Source organism: Malus domestica, chromosome 04, assembly GCF_042453785.1.
Source record: "Malus domestica chromosome 04, GDT2T_hap1".
NCBI lineage: Eukaryota > Viridiplantae > Streptophyta > Magnoliopsida > Rosales > Rosaceae > Malus > Malus domestica.
This window is the reverse complement of record NC_091664.1, coordinates 22287603-22306371: the sequence shown is the minus strand read 5'-3', so window position 1 is coordinate 22306371 and position 18769 is coordinate 22287603. Positions and strand designations below refer to the sequence as shown.

Below are 18769 nucleotides of genomic sequence, written 5' to 3'. Positions count from 1 at the left end.
ATTCTGGCAGCTGACATGACAATCGCTTAACAAGCTTGTAGGATACCAAAACAATGCTCTACATCATTCCTACACCCATCTTGACATTGTGTGAAGTGTTTTTTTTTCACTTTGTGGATGTGGCACTTTTTGACAAACGTTGCCCATATTGGGTAAATGTCGTCTGCAAGGTAGTACGGTCCTTCGTATCTATGGTCATTGACCCAATATGTGACTTTGAGTGCTTTTCCTTGCAGCACTTCGTGGAAGATTGGAGATTGGGCAAGGACATTTAGGTCATTCTGAGCCCTTGGAACACCAAAAAATGCATGCCAAATCCATGTTTCAAATGAAGCCACCGCTTCCAAAATGATACTTTTAGCTCATCTTCTGTCGCCATAAGCTCCTTGCCACACACTTGGACAGTTTTTGCAGGTCCAATGCATGCAGTCAATGCTTCCAATCATGCCAAGGAAGCCTCACATCTCACCATTCCTCAACAGCCTTCGCTGGTCCCTTGGCATGGGTTTCCAAAGGTACTCATTGGTATATAGGGTTTTGATTACGGAGCAAAACCACATTAGAGACTCCAAAACAATTGATTTTCACATCCTCGTTATCTTATCCACTTGATCTGCAGATGCTCTATATGCAAGCATCTGCAAGGCAGCAATAATTTTTTGTTTAGAAAGAAGACCTAGAACATGAAAAACATCTTCCTTTTTTTGCACAAAGTATGGATCATGGTTGCAAATAGCACTCATGATTTTGTCGAACAAACTTCGTTGCATTCTAAAATGACGTCTAAAAACATGATTAGGGAATACACAGATGGGGATAAAATAATCTTCCAATAGACCTTTACCTCGTCTTTCCCTCTTTCTATCCAAGTTTGTAGCATATCCAGGTTTGGATATTTGACCCATAGCTTTCATGACACAACGGGAATGTGAGGCCCTCTGTCTTCTATATTCATCATCCTCATTCTCCTCCATTGCAAAAGCCTCATCTCCACCTTCCTCAAAATTGAACAATTCTTCCTGTTGTGCCAACAATCTTTTCTGTTGCTCCTCAAACCGTTTAGACAATCTCCTTGAAGAAGACATTGTAAAAACTCAAGATTTAAAAATGATGAAGAAGGATTTTGAGCTAAAATGAAGGATTGAGTTTGGTGTGTGAATGATGATGGATGTAAAGATGTAGGGTTTATATGGACAAAAAAAGAAAGGATGAGGTTATAGACAATGCCACATGGCACTACTTGATTGATTGAAAATCTTATCGAAATTTTGGCTAAATTATTGTAAACAGATAATGACACGTGGCGCATCGGGATTGGTTAAAAATCTAATCAGAAATCTATCCACAAAATAATATATTCGGATAATGACACGTGGCGTGACAAAATTGGTTGAAAATCTTATTGAAATCTTGGCTAAATTATTATAAACAGATAGTGACACATGGTGCATCAGGATTGGTTGAAAATTTTAGTGAAAATCTATTCACAAAATAGTACGTTTGGATAATGAAACATGGCGCAATGAGATTGGTTAAAAATCCTATCTGAAATTAAAACTAAATTTAAAATTTATTATTTTATAAAAAGATTAATAATATTTTAAATGGACTAGGTGCCAGCTCATTTTATAGGGGTGTAGATCGTTTGTGCCAAGATATTTTTAAACTTTGTGCCAACATATTTTTTAGGGGTGAAGAAATATTTGACCAATTTACTTTTCATGGGGTCTATCACTGTTCACTGAGTGGATTAAACAGGCTGAGTGCCAGCGCATTTTTTTAAGGATGAACTTGCTCTTAGTTTCAAACTTGACAACAAAGTTTCACAAGAATAGGCATACATTCATAAAGTGTAAAGGAATTCGGTTCGGTTCGATTTTTTCTTTTTCGATTCAGTTTTTTTTATTTTTTTTTTTATTTTTGGTTTTACGATTTTGGTTCGGTGTCTGAAACATATCTTAATGCTTGAATGTTGGATAGGATGACCTTTACGTAAGGATTATATTGCCCCTAATTGATCCAGTTTTATTCAATTTTCGGTTTTTTAAACCCATTCATGGTACCGATCACACCCGCCAACTATGAATTTGAAGGGGTGTGAGCTGACATAACTAATATCGCGATATTATCGATAATATCGCGATATTTTGATGAAAACTCATTGGATACTTGTTAAAATATCGGTAACTCAAAAAAACGAAAATATTTCGCCGATATTTTCGATATTTAAATCCTTCGAGGGATGTGAAAAATCCCCTGTATATGTGGAAGTGGTGGAGACGTGGAAGTGGAAGGCAGTGGGCCAGTACCAGCCTCCCTCACTCATCCCTCGTTCGATCAGCGGTTGAAAATGTCAAATGAACTTAATTTTTGGGAAACAAGGAATTTTATTTTTTTGAGAAACGGAAACAAGGAATTGTGAAATTGCATAAACATGCCATTTGTCCTTGCATGGTTCCACTTGGCACTTCGCCACCTCATTCCCCTCCATGCAATGCAACAATTCTGCTCGCTCTCTCTTTCTTTTCTTTCACTCGAATTTGCTTTTGTCTCTTTTCTCCCCCTAACTTTTATGCACTTAAACTTTTGCTTCGGTTTTTAGGGGGTTAAGCTCGGATAACTATTTAACCTTTAGATTCTAAATTGATTCCAACTTTGTAAAACAATCTAAATAATTATTTAAAGTTTTAAAAAATGGATATCCATTAAGTTTACTAGCGTTCAGTAACGATATATACAAATGTTAAACATGTTTTAGTTCTAAAGTTATCTATGGAGACCTGAATCAAGTAGACACGATTTAGCTAGTTTAACTTGGCTAAAAGGGTCAATTTTGAGTCTAATTACCCCAAAACTTAGGTAGTTTTTAGAATGTTTTAAGGGGTTGAGTCTAACTGCCCCAACAGTTATGTAGTATTTATCAATTTATAATCTATATTTGAACATCTGATCTTCTATTAAATTGATAAATTTTTATTATTGTTGTGCAAGTGTAGTTTATGTCAGCTCATAACAAGTCTCACGCTTATAATATCATTAATTTTATAGAGTATCAAACAGTAAACCAGACTAATGTCATAAATTGATAATATTTAAAATTGTATGTTCCAATATAAAAACAATTAAGAGAAAAGAAAAAATGTACAAATTAGCCTCTCACGCACTGATACTTAATCATTTACATAATTTACGTTTTATTTATTTAATTCGATGGTCAAAAATAAAACTAGACATATACCAGAAGTTAAAAAATTTGTTTAAAAATCACCTTCCACAATTAAAATTTCGGAACCGATTTAAAAATCAACCTAAACCAAGTGATGTGAAATGTAATCAACCTTTTTTTCTCTTTTAATAATGTTGGTACTTCTTTTTTCCTTTTCCCTTTTCTGTTTTGCCGTGTGAGGTGAAATGGTTGGCATGCAATCGGCAGAAGAGAGCAGGTTATTGTACCAATTGTTTGTTTGCAGCTAAAGCTGTGGGAAGATCGGCAGCCAGCAGAAAACGATCTTTGCGCAGAGGCCATGAGCCAATGGAAATCAAATCCTTTTGTGTTTCGCACCAAGGTAGTGTCATGTTTCTGGCATCATCACCCAATACGCTCTCTCTGTCGGACTTTGTAATAATTTACTTGTTAAGATTTTAGGGTTAATATGTTACGAGTAAGTAGAAATGTAAACGGATAAATTGCATCGGTCAAGACTATCCTGATCTGAAAAATCAACGGAACATTAACAAGAAAATCCATATCCTTATGCTAAAAGATTAAGTATTTCATTTGTATAATAATAATATGGCCCAAGTTTGGTGAAATTATCATAATGTTGACCTTAAAAATTACAAAGCCTACGTGGCACGCAGACTGAGTACTATGAGTTAACTACGTCATTATTATGAATGCAGGCATGCCAACTCGCAATCGAACTCTGTCGGTGAGTAGAATATATATATATATATATATATATATATATTAATATATGCTTAACACCAATAGATTCGTTTGGTGGTGTCAAATGCGCTACTGACTTCTGCACTTGAGCGATTACGGTCAAGGATGGAACACATCTTGGCCTAGGGTTCTAAAACATGAAGACAATATTGCCTAGTTCACTACAAAGTTCAAGATCTCATGCACCAAGTTCAGTTGCTTCGATTATATTCGTGAGAATATAGGTGGGCCGAATCGGTTTCACCTTATCAGTCTATATGGGCACATGTACTCAAATGATATGAGCGTTTTAATAGTGAACAAGGTTTGGCTGAGTACGTGCAAAATTAGGTCCAAACACTTAGTATCAAATTATATTTGATTTGTTAAACAAAAAGATTATCCAAATTATCATATTGAAATTACAAATCTTGCTAGTTACGTTGGATTCATATTAAAATCTAATTAATTAACAAGTCTACACGTAGGAAAATGCAACATTATTCCCTTAATTGATCTTTCATATACTTTTGCTCTCGAAGTCTAATTTTGTTTACAAAGCTTCGTAAACTTTGAAAATGTGTCATTTTTGATCCAATTGGTATATTCATTAGATTTTCTATTAGTTTATGTACTTAGATGATGAAAACCCTAAAGTCAGAAATGAACAAATTTGACGGTATAAAGCAAATTGACACATTTAAAAATATTATGATATCTTAAAACTAAAGTTGAAAGTTGATAAGCGAAAACTGATTTTACTATGTTCAAAACAAAATCAGAAATAGGATTAAAGATTTTGACTTGAACATGATAAGATTTTGATGTTGCAGATATTCCTTTTGCATCAAATCACCACCGTCGAACAAATCCCTACATACTCAAAGAGATGTTCCATCCGAAAGCAAACATGTTTTAGTGAGGGGACGGCGGACATATCAGATCCCTTACTTTGCGTCCAATGTTATTCTCTTTTGTAGGAAACGTACCTTTCCACCTCCAACACTTATCCTATAATTCATTTTTTCTGTATATTGCTTATTAATATTGTATTATTTATGTGAGGCCAAATATAGGATGACTTCGTATCACAAGTGATACAAGTGGAACTTAGAAAACAGAATGAATAAAAACGGACAAGAATATCCAACATTACATTTACTCTGTTCCAAGTTCACACATTCATTCTTCTTCTTTCTTGTCGTTTAAAGTAGTAATATCGATTGTAATGAAAAATGAAGTATTTTGTAATGATTTGCCACCTTCAAGTGCTATTATATTATCTTGGTCAAACTCAAACCGGTTTTTCCTTCTGTTTGTCTCAACGACCGTCGTTTGCCGGGAAGAATATTACGGCGCGTCTTTTTCCTTCTCTACATGGCAAACAGCTGCCGGCGTTGGCCGGCGCTCTCTCTCTCCCTCTCGGCAAAAGCATCAAAACTCCACTCAATGGTTAAGACGTATTAGTTATACTAAACGTACTTAATTAAACTCACTATTTAAACAAACTCAATTAACAAATTAAAAACAATTAAGGGACATGATTACTTGTTTACTGCTTGGACAGCACAAGAACTTCTGGGTAAAGAAGTTCGTAGCTTTTTAAATATTATTTTATTTTTGTAAAATAAACAACATTTATGTTATTTTATGAAGCCACTTTTCCACCGTTTCAAAGGTTTTCAGGTTCAGACCATGTTAAATAAATGAACCGCATGCTTGCCACATTTTTGTGTTCTTAGTCACACATGTAATGCTTTCTCGTGTAAAAGCATAAAATTGCTTGTATTTAGTTCTAGGGTTTTGAACTTTGCCGCCGAAAGAGATATAAGAGAAAGTGATCAATATATATGATGTCATTTTCACTCTTCGCTTAATTTGACTGGTAATATTATGCAAGCCCTAATTAATTAGTAAGGGGCCAACTTGGAAGTGATGAAAAAAAGTAGTAATTCGAGTTTAATTCTCAATCAGTTTCAAATTAGCTAGCACTTGCTCCATTTGTCTTGATTTAATCCTTGCACGAGTTATGAAGCCCCTTTGTGTGACATGGAGCTTTCAATTTCGGCTTTCTTTCTTCTATAGTGTGTACCGGTTAAAATGTTATAGTCGAACATGCATGCCAACTAATAATCACATTAATATTATTTCAACTTAAGGATGTGCACAAATCGAGGTGTTGAGTTATATGCTTTCCGTACAACTAAAAGTGAAATAATTGAATATAAGTTGTAAATTTTTTTGTCAAGTTTTTATCTTTCACAATATCAACATTGGGGTTGTTTGAGGATGATATTATAGAAAAGGTAATACATTATGCATATAGTACATTTGCTTTTGTTAAGCCTCACAAGGTGATTAAATTACAGAATGAATTAACCTAGTTAACCCAGTTGGCTTATCTAATCTTATATTACGTGGCACATGCGTCGCCGTTGTACAATTTGACTACTGAGCCTCAAGGCCAAAGCTCAATTTCTAGTTCGCCAAAAAAAAAAAAAAAAAAGCTCAATTTCTAAAGCATGTGCATCAACTGTGTTTGCAATTGGTCGGCACATGCATGGCTGATGTAACCCTAGCTTAAACCTAATAGCTTTTCCTATTTCCATGACTAAATCAAGCCCGCCTTTTGTCTACAAGGCATGCCCGTGCGTGATAAATATTGTCATGCTAGGGCGTACGTGTAATATTATAAAATTAGTATCTTGCAGGAATACACTTAGGTTCTCATTTCGTAATTCGTTTCGAGAATTTGAATTGTTTGTACTTCAATTCATCGTTCATAGATTATTTTTTTCAACAAATTAAACGATTCCAAAATTATTAAGACAGTCATTTGTAATGTAGAAAATAGACAATTGCGGTTTTCCAAATAAACACTAAAATAACTATCATTTAATTCAACGATCATATGATTTTAGATTTGAGTGGTTTTTTGTAGAAATTAATGATCTTTGAAGAAAGAACTCAAAGATAAATGGTTGGATAGTTAAAATACATAATTATGAAAGAGACCAAAATCCCCGATCTGAACATATATATAGTAAGCACTACTTGATCGTCCGTTTTATAAGAACATAGATATGAAAGAAACCAAAATCCCCCCTTATGCCTGCGGTTAATTTAGCTGTTTCCTAGTGAAGATGCTTTCTAGTACAAAACACTATTAGCCGATGTTTGCTCCTCATGTGTGGCCGGTGATGCGCACTCAGATGTGTCCATAGGGTCAATTGGTGTGCTACTGCAACTTGCAAGCAGACATGTCACTGTGTCGTCTCACGTTTTGTAGTGTACATAAATATATTTAGTCTTGTATCTTCTAGTGCCATGAATCTATAGTACCTTGCCCATCATGTTCTCTAGCTTCTGTTGTTCGTCGAGTTTTGTATTGTGTTATGCATATATGTGTGAGGTTAATAGATCAGCTTCTAGTGAGATTTTTGCATATAGAGATCCATCTTCGTTTGGATCTTTCCATGTAATTCAATGATCATAATCTTCTATTCTTTTGAGCTATTCCTCAAAGATCAATTTGTATTTATTTTTTGCGGGATTGATCTTTAAGAGAAAGATTAACTGATTATAAACGGTTATGATTATTAATTAGAGCAGATTACTGATTATATGATATTTTCACTTGATTTTTTTTGCATATATATGCTTATTACTAAGTGAAAGTGAATTACACTAGCGTCCCTATAGTTCACTCGAACTTTCACTTTAATCATGTAGTTATTTGTTATTGCATTCTCATCCTCATAGTATTGTTTTGTTTTCACTTTAGCCCAATCCATCAATTATAAGTTGATATTTCATCATCTTTGTGCACACCGTCTCATAAGAAACCAAGTTGGAAAGAATTTTGCCTTATCGGTGGATCAAATCCTAATGAAATGAAACTACACGGACGTAGATGTAACAAAAATTAAAAATTACGTGGCTGAAAGTAATCAAAATCAAAATAAATTACAAGGATATTTGGTGGCAGATTGGTAACACCACTTTTTTTTTCACAACCTTTGACATACGTTTTTGTAGGGTCCACTTCATAATGTATTTTGACGAACCCGACCCGTCTATCTTTTAGGACATCATTCGTAGATCATTCTTGTAAAAAATTAGACAATCTAAAATTATTAAGACATTTATTTGTAGTGGAGAAAATGGACGAATACGATTCTACAAAGACACCCCAAACCCTTTTAATTCGAAGGTCATATGGTTTCAGATTTGAGTGATTTTTGGTAGATATGATTTTTGAGGGAAGTTCTAAAAGATAGGCAGTTTGGATCGTTAAAATGCAATACAAAGTAGGTCATCCATAAAAACGTGCGTCAAATTTTTTATAAAAAAAATGGTGCCACGCATCCGTTATATATATAACACACGAGAGTTCATGGAATCTTATCATGATAATTCACATTATATTATGTTGTGGAGTGCTATATATAATTGATTTTTTTAAGCTTAGTATTTGTTAACATGAAAGGCAATGAGTTTGAGCAACATATATGCATGTTATGCCATAGATTGAGATCGAATCCATGAGTGGATTCCATGTGGTTTGCCATCTGTGGATATCTTACTACTGGATTATAATCTTGAGAATGAAAGGACGGTGTGAATGTGTTACTCCAATTATACATAATTGAGTAACGCCTAAGTTTGCTATGCATTATACCATCTTAATTATTTGCTTTTTCCACTTTATCAATTTCTTTTTTTGCCTTTATCTTTTTTTCTTGTTACTTTTTTTATATTTTCTTTGTTACTTTTTCGAAGTGATCATGTAAAAATCGGTCATCGTCTATATACCCAGATTTCTGCTTTTACTTGCCTTGTTTCCCAAGGTTTCTATTTCTTATTTGTTCTCCATGATTTGATTAATTTTTTAAATAAGAAGATCATTCGTAATCAAACCAGCAAAGCAGCAACAATAGCTACATGACATGAGTTAGCCAATATGAATCGTCTTCCATTTTAAACTTAAGATTCTTACTATAGAGAAAATTTGACAAGCACATATGTTGTACAATGTAGCATAAATTAGCACACAAACTACTTAAAACGAACATAAGATTAATCTTCTTATTCATAAGATTTTTTTAGTGTATTCAAAATATGGAATTGTACATTACGTGTCTATACAAATAGTGAGATACTTTTATTTAACAACTTGATAAATAAAAACTTCCTCCTACTTATATAATGACTCGTGATATACTATCCGTATTTCGAGCACAATAAAAAAATTTATCCTCATTAAAACTTCACCCAACATATTTAATCACTTGAAAGTTAGTGATCGAACACAATCCCGAGTCACAAGCAAGTAGGAGACTAAAGCTAATAGCATAAAGTTGTATTCTTAATTCGATAAACTTATCGTCAAATTGCTTTACTTATGACAATTATTATTGCAAGAGGAGATAATTGGGCTGCAAAAAGGATTTAGTAATACTACTTGAGTCAAACCTAGAAGCCAGCACTGAAAGAACAAAATGATCATCAAATTAAGACAACTTGAAAATCATACTTTGCAAAGACTTATTTCTAAGCTATCTTTTTTTTTTTAAATTTTCATATTTAGTTTATCATGCTTGGGAGTAACATGGGGTGGAAGAAAATAGCAGACGTTGACAGTGGCACCTGTGGAAGTCTAGCTGTGCAAGTGGTTAAGATTTAATTAAGCATGTATTTACAAAAGTGATTAATGTGAAGACGGGTTTTTAGTGAGGTTGTTACATAGTGTCGCGTGATGTTATCAGTTCATTCATACATGTTTTGACGCATGAATATATATATATATATATAGTGTAAACCTTTATGTTATGACATATCCAATCATGTTATCTATAAAGAAAGTTGATGTTTCACTGTGAGATTAGAAGTGACCCAATTCAATATAAGTCCTTGCAGGGTTTTTCAATTTTTTTGTTGTAGTACATTTGTTCACATCCTCACTCGGCCGCTCATAGGAGGGCACTAAAACCAAACATATGAACAATGTATATCAATCGACATGAAGCATGTGAGATCAATAGGCTTCATACACGTGAGTTAACTAATCTAATACTATAAAGAAAGTTGAGATATAATCTAAACTTAATTAAAAATAGAAGAAATGACCCAACTTATTATAAATTCTTGTAAGATTTATCAATTTTCTGACCCGTGGGATTTTCTTCGTATTCTCACAATCCACAAATCTCATGATATAATACGAGATTAATTAAACTATGTGTCATGTCATTCTAAAAGATTTCTCACGAGTGTGGAATATAGTCTTTGATAAACATGGAGGCTGAGAGAGACAGGGAGAGAGAAGGAGAGGGGGGGAGAGAGAGAGTATCGAGGAACTTGTCACCTTGATTAGCGGGTGAAAGTATGGATTTGGTGTCTTAATCTTGTCGTTTGCCTTTTTAATGGTGAGAGTAGTGTCTTCACTGTCATGGAAGAAGAGTTTTGGGAGATTCTTTTTAGGAGAAGTTTGACCATCTGTCTATTCCCATGCAGTGGAAGTTTGACCAGCCCATAAAACACCTAGTGAGATCCTTGCTGGATCCTTGCGGGGATTTCAAAAAATTTCAAATTATATCCGTTCATCGTATATTTTGCAGCAAAAATTATTGTAAATTTTTTTATTTAAAAATAAATATAAATAGTAGTTGACGAAAACTGTACGATATACGATAAACATATGTGATTGAAGAATTTTTGAGATCCTCACAAAGAGCATCTGATGAGAATCCTCACTCCAAAATGGACAAGAATTGTCTACCCTTCCACTTCTCGTGCCTTTCTGTTTGTGTGGTCACGGTTAAACTATGTCAATATTTTATATTACTATTTATTTTTATTTTATTATTTCTATAAAAAAAATATATATAAAATATTGATGTGGCTTAACCGTAACCACACAAAATAGAAGGACACGAGAGGTGAAAGGGCAAACAATCCTTTTCCCTCCAAAACACCATTCCCAGATCTGCTACTGCATGCTTGCCAATACATATTGCCATTGTCTCTAGCGGCTGCTGTTTAGTGGAAACCATCCCACGCAACTCACATAACACAATAATCTCGACCTTAATCTGCGGACTAAAGCTAAAAGCTTAAAACAATTTTATCTGTTAATAAAAGGTAAAAGGCTGGTGCTATTAAGCATCGTTTTTTAACAGTCTGCACATTTATTTTTCTTTCACATATGTTTTATTGATTTCTGTATGTTGATCAGTTTTATATCATTTAATCCAACAGTCGAAAATTGAGAGGCATATGTAAAAGGTAAAAAAGATTATGTTAATAGTACCACCCATCATTTTTTATATTATACATAATGTTAATTTTCATACGTCGGATAAAATGCATTTAAGAAAATCAAGTGAAAGAAACTAATCAAAGCTGTATAAAAATGGACAAAGATGTTTGGATAGCACTGTTCTAATAAAATCATCAGTCAACAGTGGGTTAATTCCTCAATGTTTGTTGCCAAACCATATATAATTATAGTACAATTATTAGAGGGAACTGTTATTAGCACTCCAAAAATCTTATTCTACACTTTTTATAAGTGTATTTTTCTTTATAATTATAGAAAATTTGAAGTAAGATTTTTAGAGTGCTAATAACAATTTCCTTATTAGAAATTATTGTTAATAACAATTGCTAAAAGCTACGGCTATGAACAGTTGGACACTCCACTCTCGGTCTGTCCAAGCAGTCCATTAATTTCTTTAGAAAACTAATGAAAAGGGCTTGAAAACTTTGAATTTTAATGATAAGGACAAAATAAAGGGTAAAGTGAATAGTACCATGATTAACTTTTTAGGGTAAAAATGTGGTTTTTCGTTAAAGTGAACAGTACCGGGTGCTTTTCGTTAAAGTTCCCTAATTTCTTTCCTCCTGTATTTTTTCTTTTTCAATGGTTATTTGCATTGTACTATTTTTCTACTTATTTTTTTATGAGTCATTTTACTTTCGATCTTTAATCAACTTAATTGTTAGACTGAAACTTGTTTGTTTAAATATTTTGATCGAGATCCTTAGCCTCATTTAAGAGATATAACTTATGCATTTATGTATTTAATGTCCCACAAATTATAAAATTTAAACAAATTCATATAATATTTTAAAAATATAATAAATACTTAAAAATCAATTAGTAACATTGTTCTTCACAAAAATTATAGCAAAAAAATATGCCCACATAATTATTAACATATTTTAAAAAATAACTATTGATATATTTTAAAACATAAAATAAATACATATAATTAGCATGGGTACATTTTGCAAAAGGGGTGTGATATCCACACATCCCATTTTACTTCTCACACACCTTTTTAATTTTCGGCCGTCGGATCGGATGAATTGAAGAATATCAACGGACAAGAATTATAAAGGGTGTGTAAGAAGTAAAATGAGGTGTGTGGATAGCACACCCCTTTGCAAAATTAAAAAAATATGGGGTACAGATACAAATAAAAGTTTAAAAAATATGGGCATGAAAAGGAATTAATATATGAGTACAAATTAAAACTAAAAAAGAAAATTGGTACAAATTAAAAAAAAAGTGTTGCAAATTAAAAATATGTACAAACTAAAAATAAAAATATATGACAAAAAAAATTTAGCCATAAATATAAATATAACAAATGTAATGTTTCTAAAACTAAATGAATATATTTAGAAATAAAAAATATTTTACTATTGAAATAATTAATGAAATTTATTAAAATCTAAGGACATTGAATGGGAACCTAATTTGTCCTTTTTATGGAGGCCCATTTTGCACAATATCCTCAGTTTGTACGAATTCTGTTTTGCTTAATGAATTCGTACTTTTGTTCAAAAAAGAAAAGAAAAGAAATGTGTAAATTAATCATAATATAAGTTTTACTTTTAGTTAAAATGGTCATTGAGATTTACATAACCACTTAATTTGATACTTGAAATTTTGAAACTAATAGAAATGGTCCATAAGTTTGTCCACCATCAGTCATTTAAAGGACCAAAATGAATAAAAAAAATACTTTCAATTTAATAAACAATGGGTCAAAATTATTTGACAAAAAATGAGGATCATTTTGTCATTTTAGACACTTTATCTTGATTTTAGCCTAGGCTTTTGGAGTAATGCTAGGGAGACTTAATTTTGTAAATTAAATGACATGGAAGTTGATGATTGGATTATTACTTAAACGTTGATAAACGTGCTCATTTACTATTGGTGACATATAATTTAGTTTGCAAATTTAGTCTACAAATTTAGTATTCCTAACATTACTTAGCCTTCTGTAGTCTGTATGACTACAAGTCCGAGAAATACTAAAGAGGCTATTTCAAAAATAAGACTCTTCATGAACTCTCCATGAACTCTCCGCCACCTCAAGTTTTTAGCACAATTCCCATAAAAATGACGAAGATTTCCACTTTAAGAAAGCCCCCACATTTCTCTTACAAGCCTATATACCACAAAATAGAGATCCTATTCCTAGGTGCCACGGTTCAGAACGGACAAGGATTGTTTGCCCTCCCACTTCCCGTGCCCTCTTGTTTGTGTGGTCACGGTTAAGCCACGTCAACATTTTATATTACTATTCATTTTTGTTGTCTTATTATCTCTATAAAAAAACAATATAAAATGTTGACGTGGCTTAACCGTAACCACACAAACAGGAAGGCACATGAAGACATCGGAAGTAGGAGGGCAGACAATCCTTGTCCGTTCTGAACCCCATTGTCTACTGTCTAGGCAGGCAGGTGGCTAGTGGCCAAGTGGACTTCACAAAAGATGACATATTTTCAGAATCCCATCCATTAATATGCCGGCCTAAAAACATGACATATTTTCAGAATCCCATCCATTAATATGCAGGCCTAAAAACTCACACTTCTGGCCTTGTACTGTTACTGCCTGCTCAAAAAGCCTGAGCGAGTCACAAGGGGCTTCAAAACATAATACAGCCCAAAACTTTACTAAAACTGTTTTTATTATTATTTGTGTTTTGGTCAAATTCCAAAAGTTAGTGTGTTTTCCTTTCTTCGAAACTAACCCAAAACAAAAACTCAGTAAGAATATTTTAATACAAGGATCTACATACAAGGCAAAACTCTTTAATGTATGAGACTTAAAACTCGTATTTGGATTTTGAGGCAAAGCGTGACTCAAATTTAAGTTTCAATATGAGATTTGGGTCCTTGATGGAGCTCATGGCAACAAAAAAAATTAAGATTTGAGTTTTGACTCCAATTATTTTCAATGCACGTACTTGAATTGTCAAAACTCAAAATTTGAGTTTTTAGTTGTTTTCTCTTTAGTTGCAAAGACTCAAATCTTAGAACTCATTTCCTGGCATAAGAAAAAAAATTAAAATACATAAATTCACCATCTTTATTGACCCAAATACCGTCTAAGTGCACTTCTAGCTCATTGAAATCCTCTAGGCCCCAAAATCCCCTTCCCCCACCCCCCCTCCCAAAAAAACTTTGCAGCCCACACCAATCCACTGGGCTGAAGGGGGGAGCTCGATTGTTCCTTAAGGCCCGAATCACCTAGCCCAACTCCCGGGTGGTATGACATCACGCTGACATCAATCATGATTTAAACTATTAAAAAATAGAAAAATCATTTTAAAAATTATATATTTTTTCTGTAAATATCTAATCATGCTCCTTCCCCTTTAATTAAAATTTTTTTATCTAAAATTACTTAAAAATTAATTTTAATACAAATAGACTGAACTATTCAATTTAGGCATTGATAGCCTAGAACTTTTAGAGGTGGAATTACTTTAGAATAAATTGTAGAAATAGTCCTTTAATTTTAATTAAATTAGAGTAATGGTTATTCAACTAAAAATTTATTAACATTGGTCCCTTAATTTATCAAAATGTGTAGCAACAGTCATTTTCATCAATTTCGTCAAAATTTTGTCAAAATAAGTTATGTTGGAATAACCATTTATATAATTTGGGTCTCTCAACTCATCAAAATGTGTAATTATAGTCATTTTGCGTCAACTATGTCAATTTTTTTGTTAAAATGAGTTATGTTGGAATGATATTGCTATAATTGGATTAAAATTAAGGGACTATTTCTCCAGTTGAATTAAAGTTGAGGGACCAATGGTAATGAATTTTTAGTTGAGGGATCATAGCTGCACGTTTTGATGAGTTGATGGACCAATAATAATAGATTTTTAATTAAACGACCGTTGCTTCAATTAAGTTAAAGTTAATGGATCATAATTACAATTTACTCATCACTTTAATGTGTCATTTGTTGAGGTCATATTTGATTTGATAGATCGAGGTGACCTTGACTTGTCAATTGTCGTGCTGAATTTTCTGCACGCATGCATGACCTTAAAATCTGGATTTTATCCCATTCAAACAATAAAACAAAGAAAAAATCTCTTCAACGTCAAATTTTTAATTAGCGGTTCACAATTAATCTTGTTGCTTAAACTTAGCAGCCTACACAGCTAAACATGTCTTGACTTTTATCACTAATCTCAACATTTTATAACGAGATACAAAACCATTCAACAGTCAACTTAAAGATTTAATCAATATTTAAAACATTTTTAAAAATATTTTTAAAATGACTAAAAATATTAAATGTTTTTCAATTTCAAAAACACTTAAAGTGTTTTCTGCAAAAAAATATCAATTATGTGTGTTTTGTGTGCAACACGTCAAATATTTTTCTAGGACTCACTTTTATTTTTAATCATGATTATTCTAAAAATATTTTTAAAAAACGCTTTAAACCGTTTTAAAACTAGTTTCAAACGAAGTTTTATACGTACGGATGTGGACGTGGAAGATGCTTGTCGCATTTGCATTGCATAATGGATTGGTTTTTCCATTTTCTTGTTATGGTACGTAATTCAATTAGAACTCCAGCGTAGATATTGGCCACGAATTAAGGGTGAGATATGATCATATTCATATCTTTGTATGAGTCATATGACAATGACAAAGGAAAGTGCAAAGCCGCTTCCTTCATCCAAATATGGGAAAAAAAGCAAGAATTTACGTGACACGAAGACATGTATAATTTCAATAGCATCATATAATTGAAAAATAAACCCCCGTTTGAGATACGCTTGCAATATAGTGAAGGCGGTCTTTAAGGGAAAATATCTTAATTTTTATAAAATTGGAGATTAGTTATGAGATTCACATCACATCGAACTTTAATGATAAAAATAATTTATATTTTAAATTGCACCTCATAAATCATCCTTGAATTTTTTTAACCAAATTAGTAATATTTAAAGCATCTAATTGAGTTCAAATAAATTGATCAAGACTTTGTTATAAGAAGATATTGAAATTTCACTGTGATGATTAAATAGACAAATAATTTCAAAATGAATTGAATTTTTACAAAGATAATCTATGAATCGAGACTTACGAAATAGACTGTTTAGATCGTTGAGTTTTGATGTGCAGTGAGTCCCATGACTAAATTCTAATGTCTCTGTGAGTCTTCCTGGCCCCCGGAAGGGGTGGATAACCGTGACTTGTCATCAATTGTCCTCATTTTCTGAAGAAGAAAAAAAAATTAAACAAACAAAACTTTATTCAATCCATTAATTATTAAAAATAAAAGTAATGTAAAATTACATGAGGTAAAAATAAGAACACAAAAACCATTCCTCTACTTTGAATAGTTTAAGGTTATAAGCAAAGCAATTGATTCGTTAAACTAACACATATCCAATATCCATACACTTATATACACGCCATGCTAAATCCCAAACATAATAATGCATTCACAGTCATCGTGTCCTCATGCTTCTATCACGTGACCATAGCATAGAGCCCCATGCGACGATCCAACGGTCTTTAGTCCCGTATTATACAAAAGTCGGACCCACCACTAAGGCCATGGCCCAACGTGGACGGTCAGGATGAAACGAAAAACAAATACCAGCCAGCAGTAAAACGCACAACCCAGTACCATTAGCTACATAGCCTACAACGCGTCATCATTCCGTTTCCTTTATATTCTGCTTACAAGACAAGCTTCGAACCCATCCTTTTTAAGGGGAAATTCTCACGCAACGATTGTGTTTCCTTGTCGGATTTGTAACCCTAGAGTTGCAGAAGAGCGAGAGAGAGAGAGAGAGAGAATGGGAAAGGATAGGAAGATTGGAGTGGCGATGGACTTCTCGAAGAGCAGCAAGAACGCTTTGGAATGGGCGATTGCGAACTTGGCTGACAAAGGTGACACCCTTTACATCATCCACATCAAACCCAACTCCCTCGGCGAGTCCCGCTCCCAGCTCTGGGCCCAATCCGGTTCTCGTAAGTATATATCTTTATAATCTCGTAGATGACAAAGGTGACATGTTATTGATTCATTATCCATGGGTTTTGGGTTCTTAGTCCTGCATAGAGAATTTATGATCTAATACTTTTATTTATTTATAGGTAAAGCTTGAAGCTTTGAATCAAATTGGTTATGTTTCTGATCTGGGATTTTTTTATTTTTGCAGCTCTGATTCCATTGACAGAGTTTAGGGAGCCACAGATTATGAAGAATTACGGTGTCCAAACTGATATGGAAGTTCTTGACACACTCGACACTGTTTCCAGGCAGAAAGAGGTTTGCTTTAATTAATTGGATAATCTTTATCTGGGTTTTGATTAGTGATTGTTTTGTGTTTGATTTTTTATGGGATTAATTTGCAGGTGATTGTTGTGACAAAATTGTATTGGGGAGATGCAAGGGAGAAGCTGCTTCAAGCAGTTGAAGATCTGAAGCTGGACTCTTTGGTCATGGGAAGCAGAGGGCTTAGCACCATCAAAAGGTATGGGTGCGATTTTCTTAGATTTCTTTCTTTTCAATAATCAACTTTAAAAAATTGAAGCATTGTCCCTAAATTTTAATCGAGTTGAAACTTCGGTAATTGAACTAAATATTCCATGCACAATAGGGAAATAAGTTTTAAAAAAAAAAACTCACGAATTTTCAGTTTAGGACCAATGCTTCAATTTTTTCTTTTAATTTTTTAATAAGGTTGTCTTAATTAATTTGGATTATATGTTTAATCTATTTGTTTTCTGGAAATTAAACAGGATCGTACTGGGGAGTGTGAGCAACTTTGTGCTCACCAATGCTTCAATCCCTGTGACCATCGTCAAGGACCCAAGCATGCAACAACATTAAAACTATATTATCGATAATTAATTAGAAATTTGGATCTGGTTTTTATAATAATCTGTATTATCGATAAATAATTAGAAACTTGGATCGGTTTTTATAATAATCTGCCATTATTTTCGACGTTGGCATTGCTTTGTTGAAGATGAATGCATTTGGTTCTGTGTATGAATTTGTTCTTGAAATCATAGCCAATTAAATTGACCGCAAAACACTGTTCAACGAACATCTCTGTCGCATTGTCTTTACCCGCGTTTATGGATTTAATTATATTTCATATTAAAAATAATTACCCCAAATAATATTTTTGCTAGTATAACCCTTTTTCAATACCTAAAGTAGTGTCTCCAACAAAGTTTGACAAAAAATCCTTAAAAAGTTAAGCATTTGGATTTTTTCAATAAATAAATTTGTTGTGTTTTTATTTGGGTAACAAAATTTGTTGTGCCTTAAATAGAGCTGACAAAAGTGCTTACTACAAAAAATGCGTCACCAATAATAATAAGGAAAACTAATGAAAAGGGCTTAAAAACTTTGAGTTTTAATGATAAGGACAAAATAAAGGGTAAAGTGAATAGTATCAGGATTGACTTTTTAGTGTAAAAATGTGGTTTTTTGTTAAAGTGAACAGTACCGGGTGCTTTTCGTTAAAGTTCCCA

General features: G+C 33.0%; 1 protein-coding gene across 1 annotated transcript; it reads left to right on the top strand.

Annotated features, from left to right (window-relative positions):
* Positions 1–16920: 16920 nt before the first annotated feature.
* On the top strand, positions 16921–18233 carry LOC103433531 (universal stress protein PHOS32). The gene is made up of 4 exons (XM_029101222.2): positions 16921–17251; positions 17443–17552; positions 17639–17757; positions 18026–18233. The coding sequence occupies exons 1-4, from the start codon at positions 17077–17079 to the stop codon at positions 18114–18116; spliced, it is 495 nt and encodes a 164-aa protein (XP_028957055.1). The 5' UTR covers positions 16921–17076; the 3' UTR covers positions 18117–18233.
* Positions 18234–18769: the final 536 nt, after the last annotated feature.

What these genes read in the sequence shown, in the direction of transcription:
- LOC103433531 (XM_029101222.2), top strand. Translation starts at nt 17,077, where the DNA reads ATGGGAAAGGATAGGAAGATTGGAGTGGCGATGGACTTCTCGAAGAGC. An exon ending in CTGGGCCCAATCCGGTTCTC is followed by an intron (nt 17,252 to 17,442) that starts GTAAGTATATAT and finishes TTATTTTTGCAG; the next exon opens with CTCTGATTCCATTGACAGAG. An exon ending in CTGTTTCCAGGCAGAAAGAG is followed by an intron (nt 17,553 to 17,638) that starts GTTTGCTTTAAT and finishes ATTAATTTGCAG; the next exon opens with GTGATTGTTGTGACAAAATT.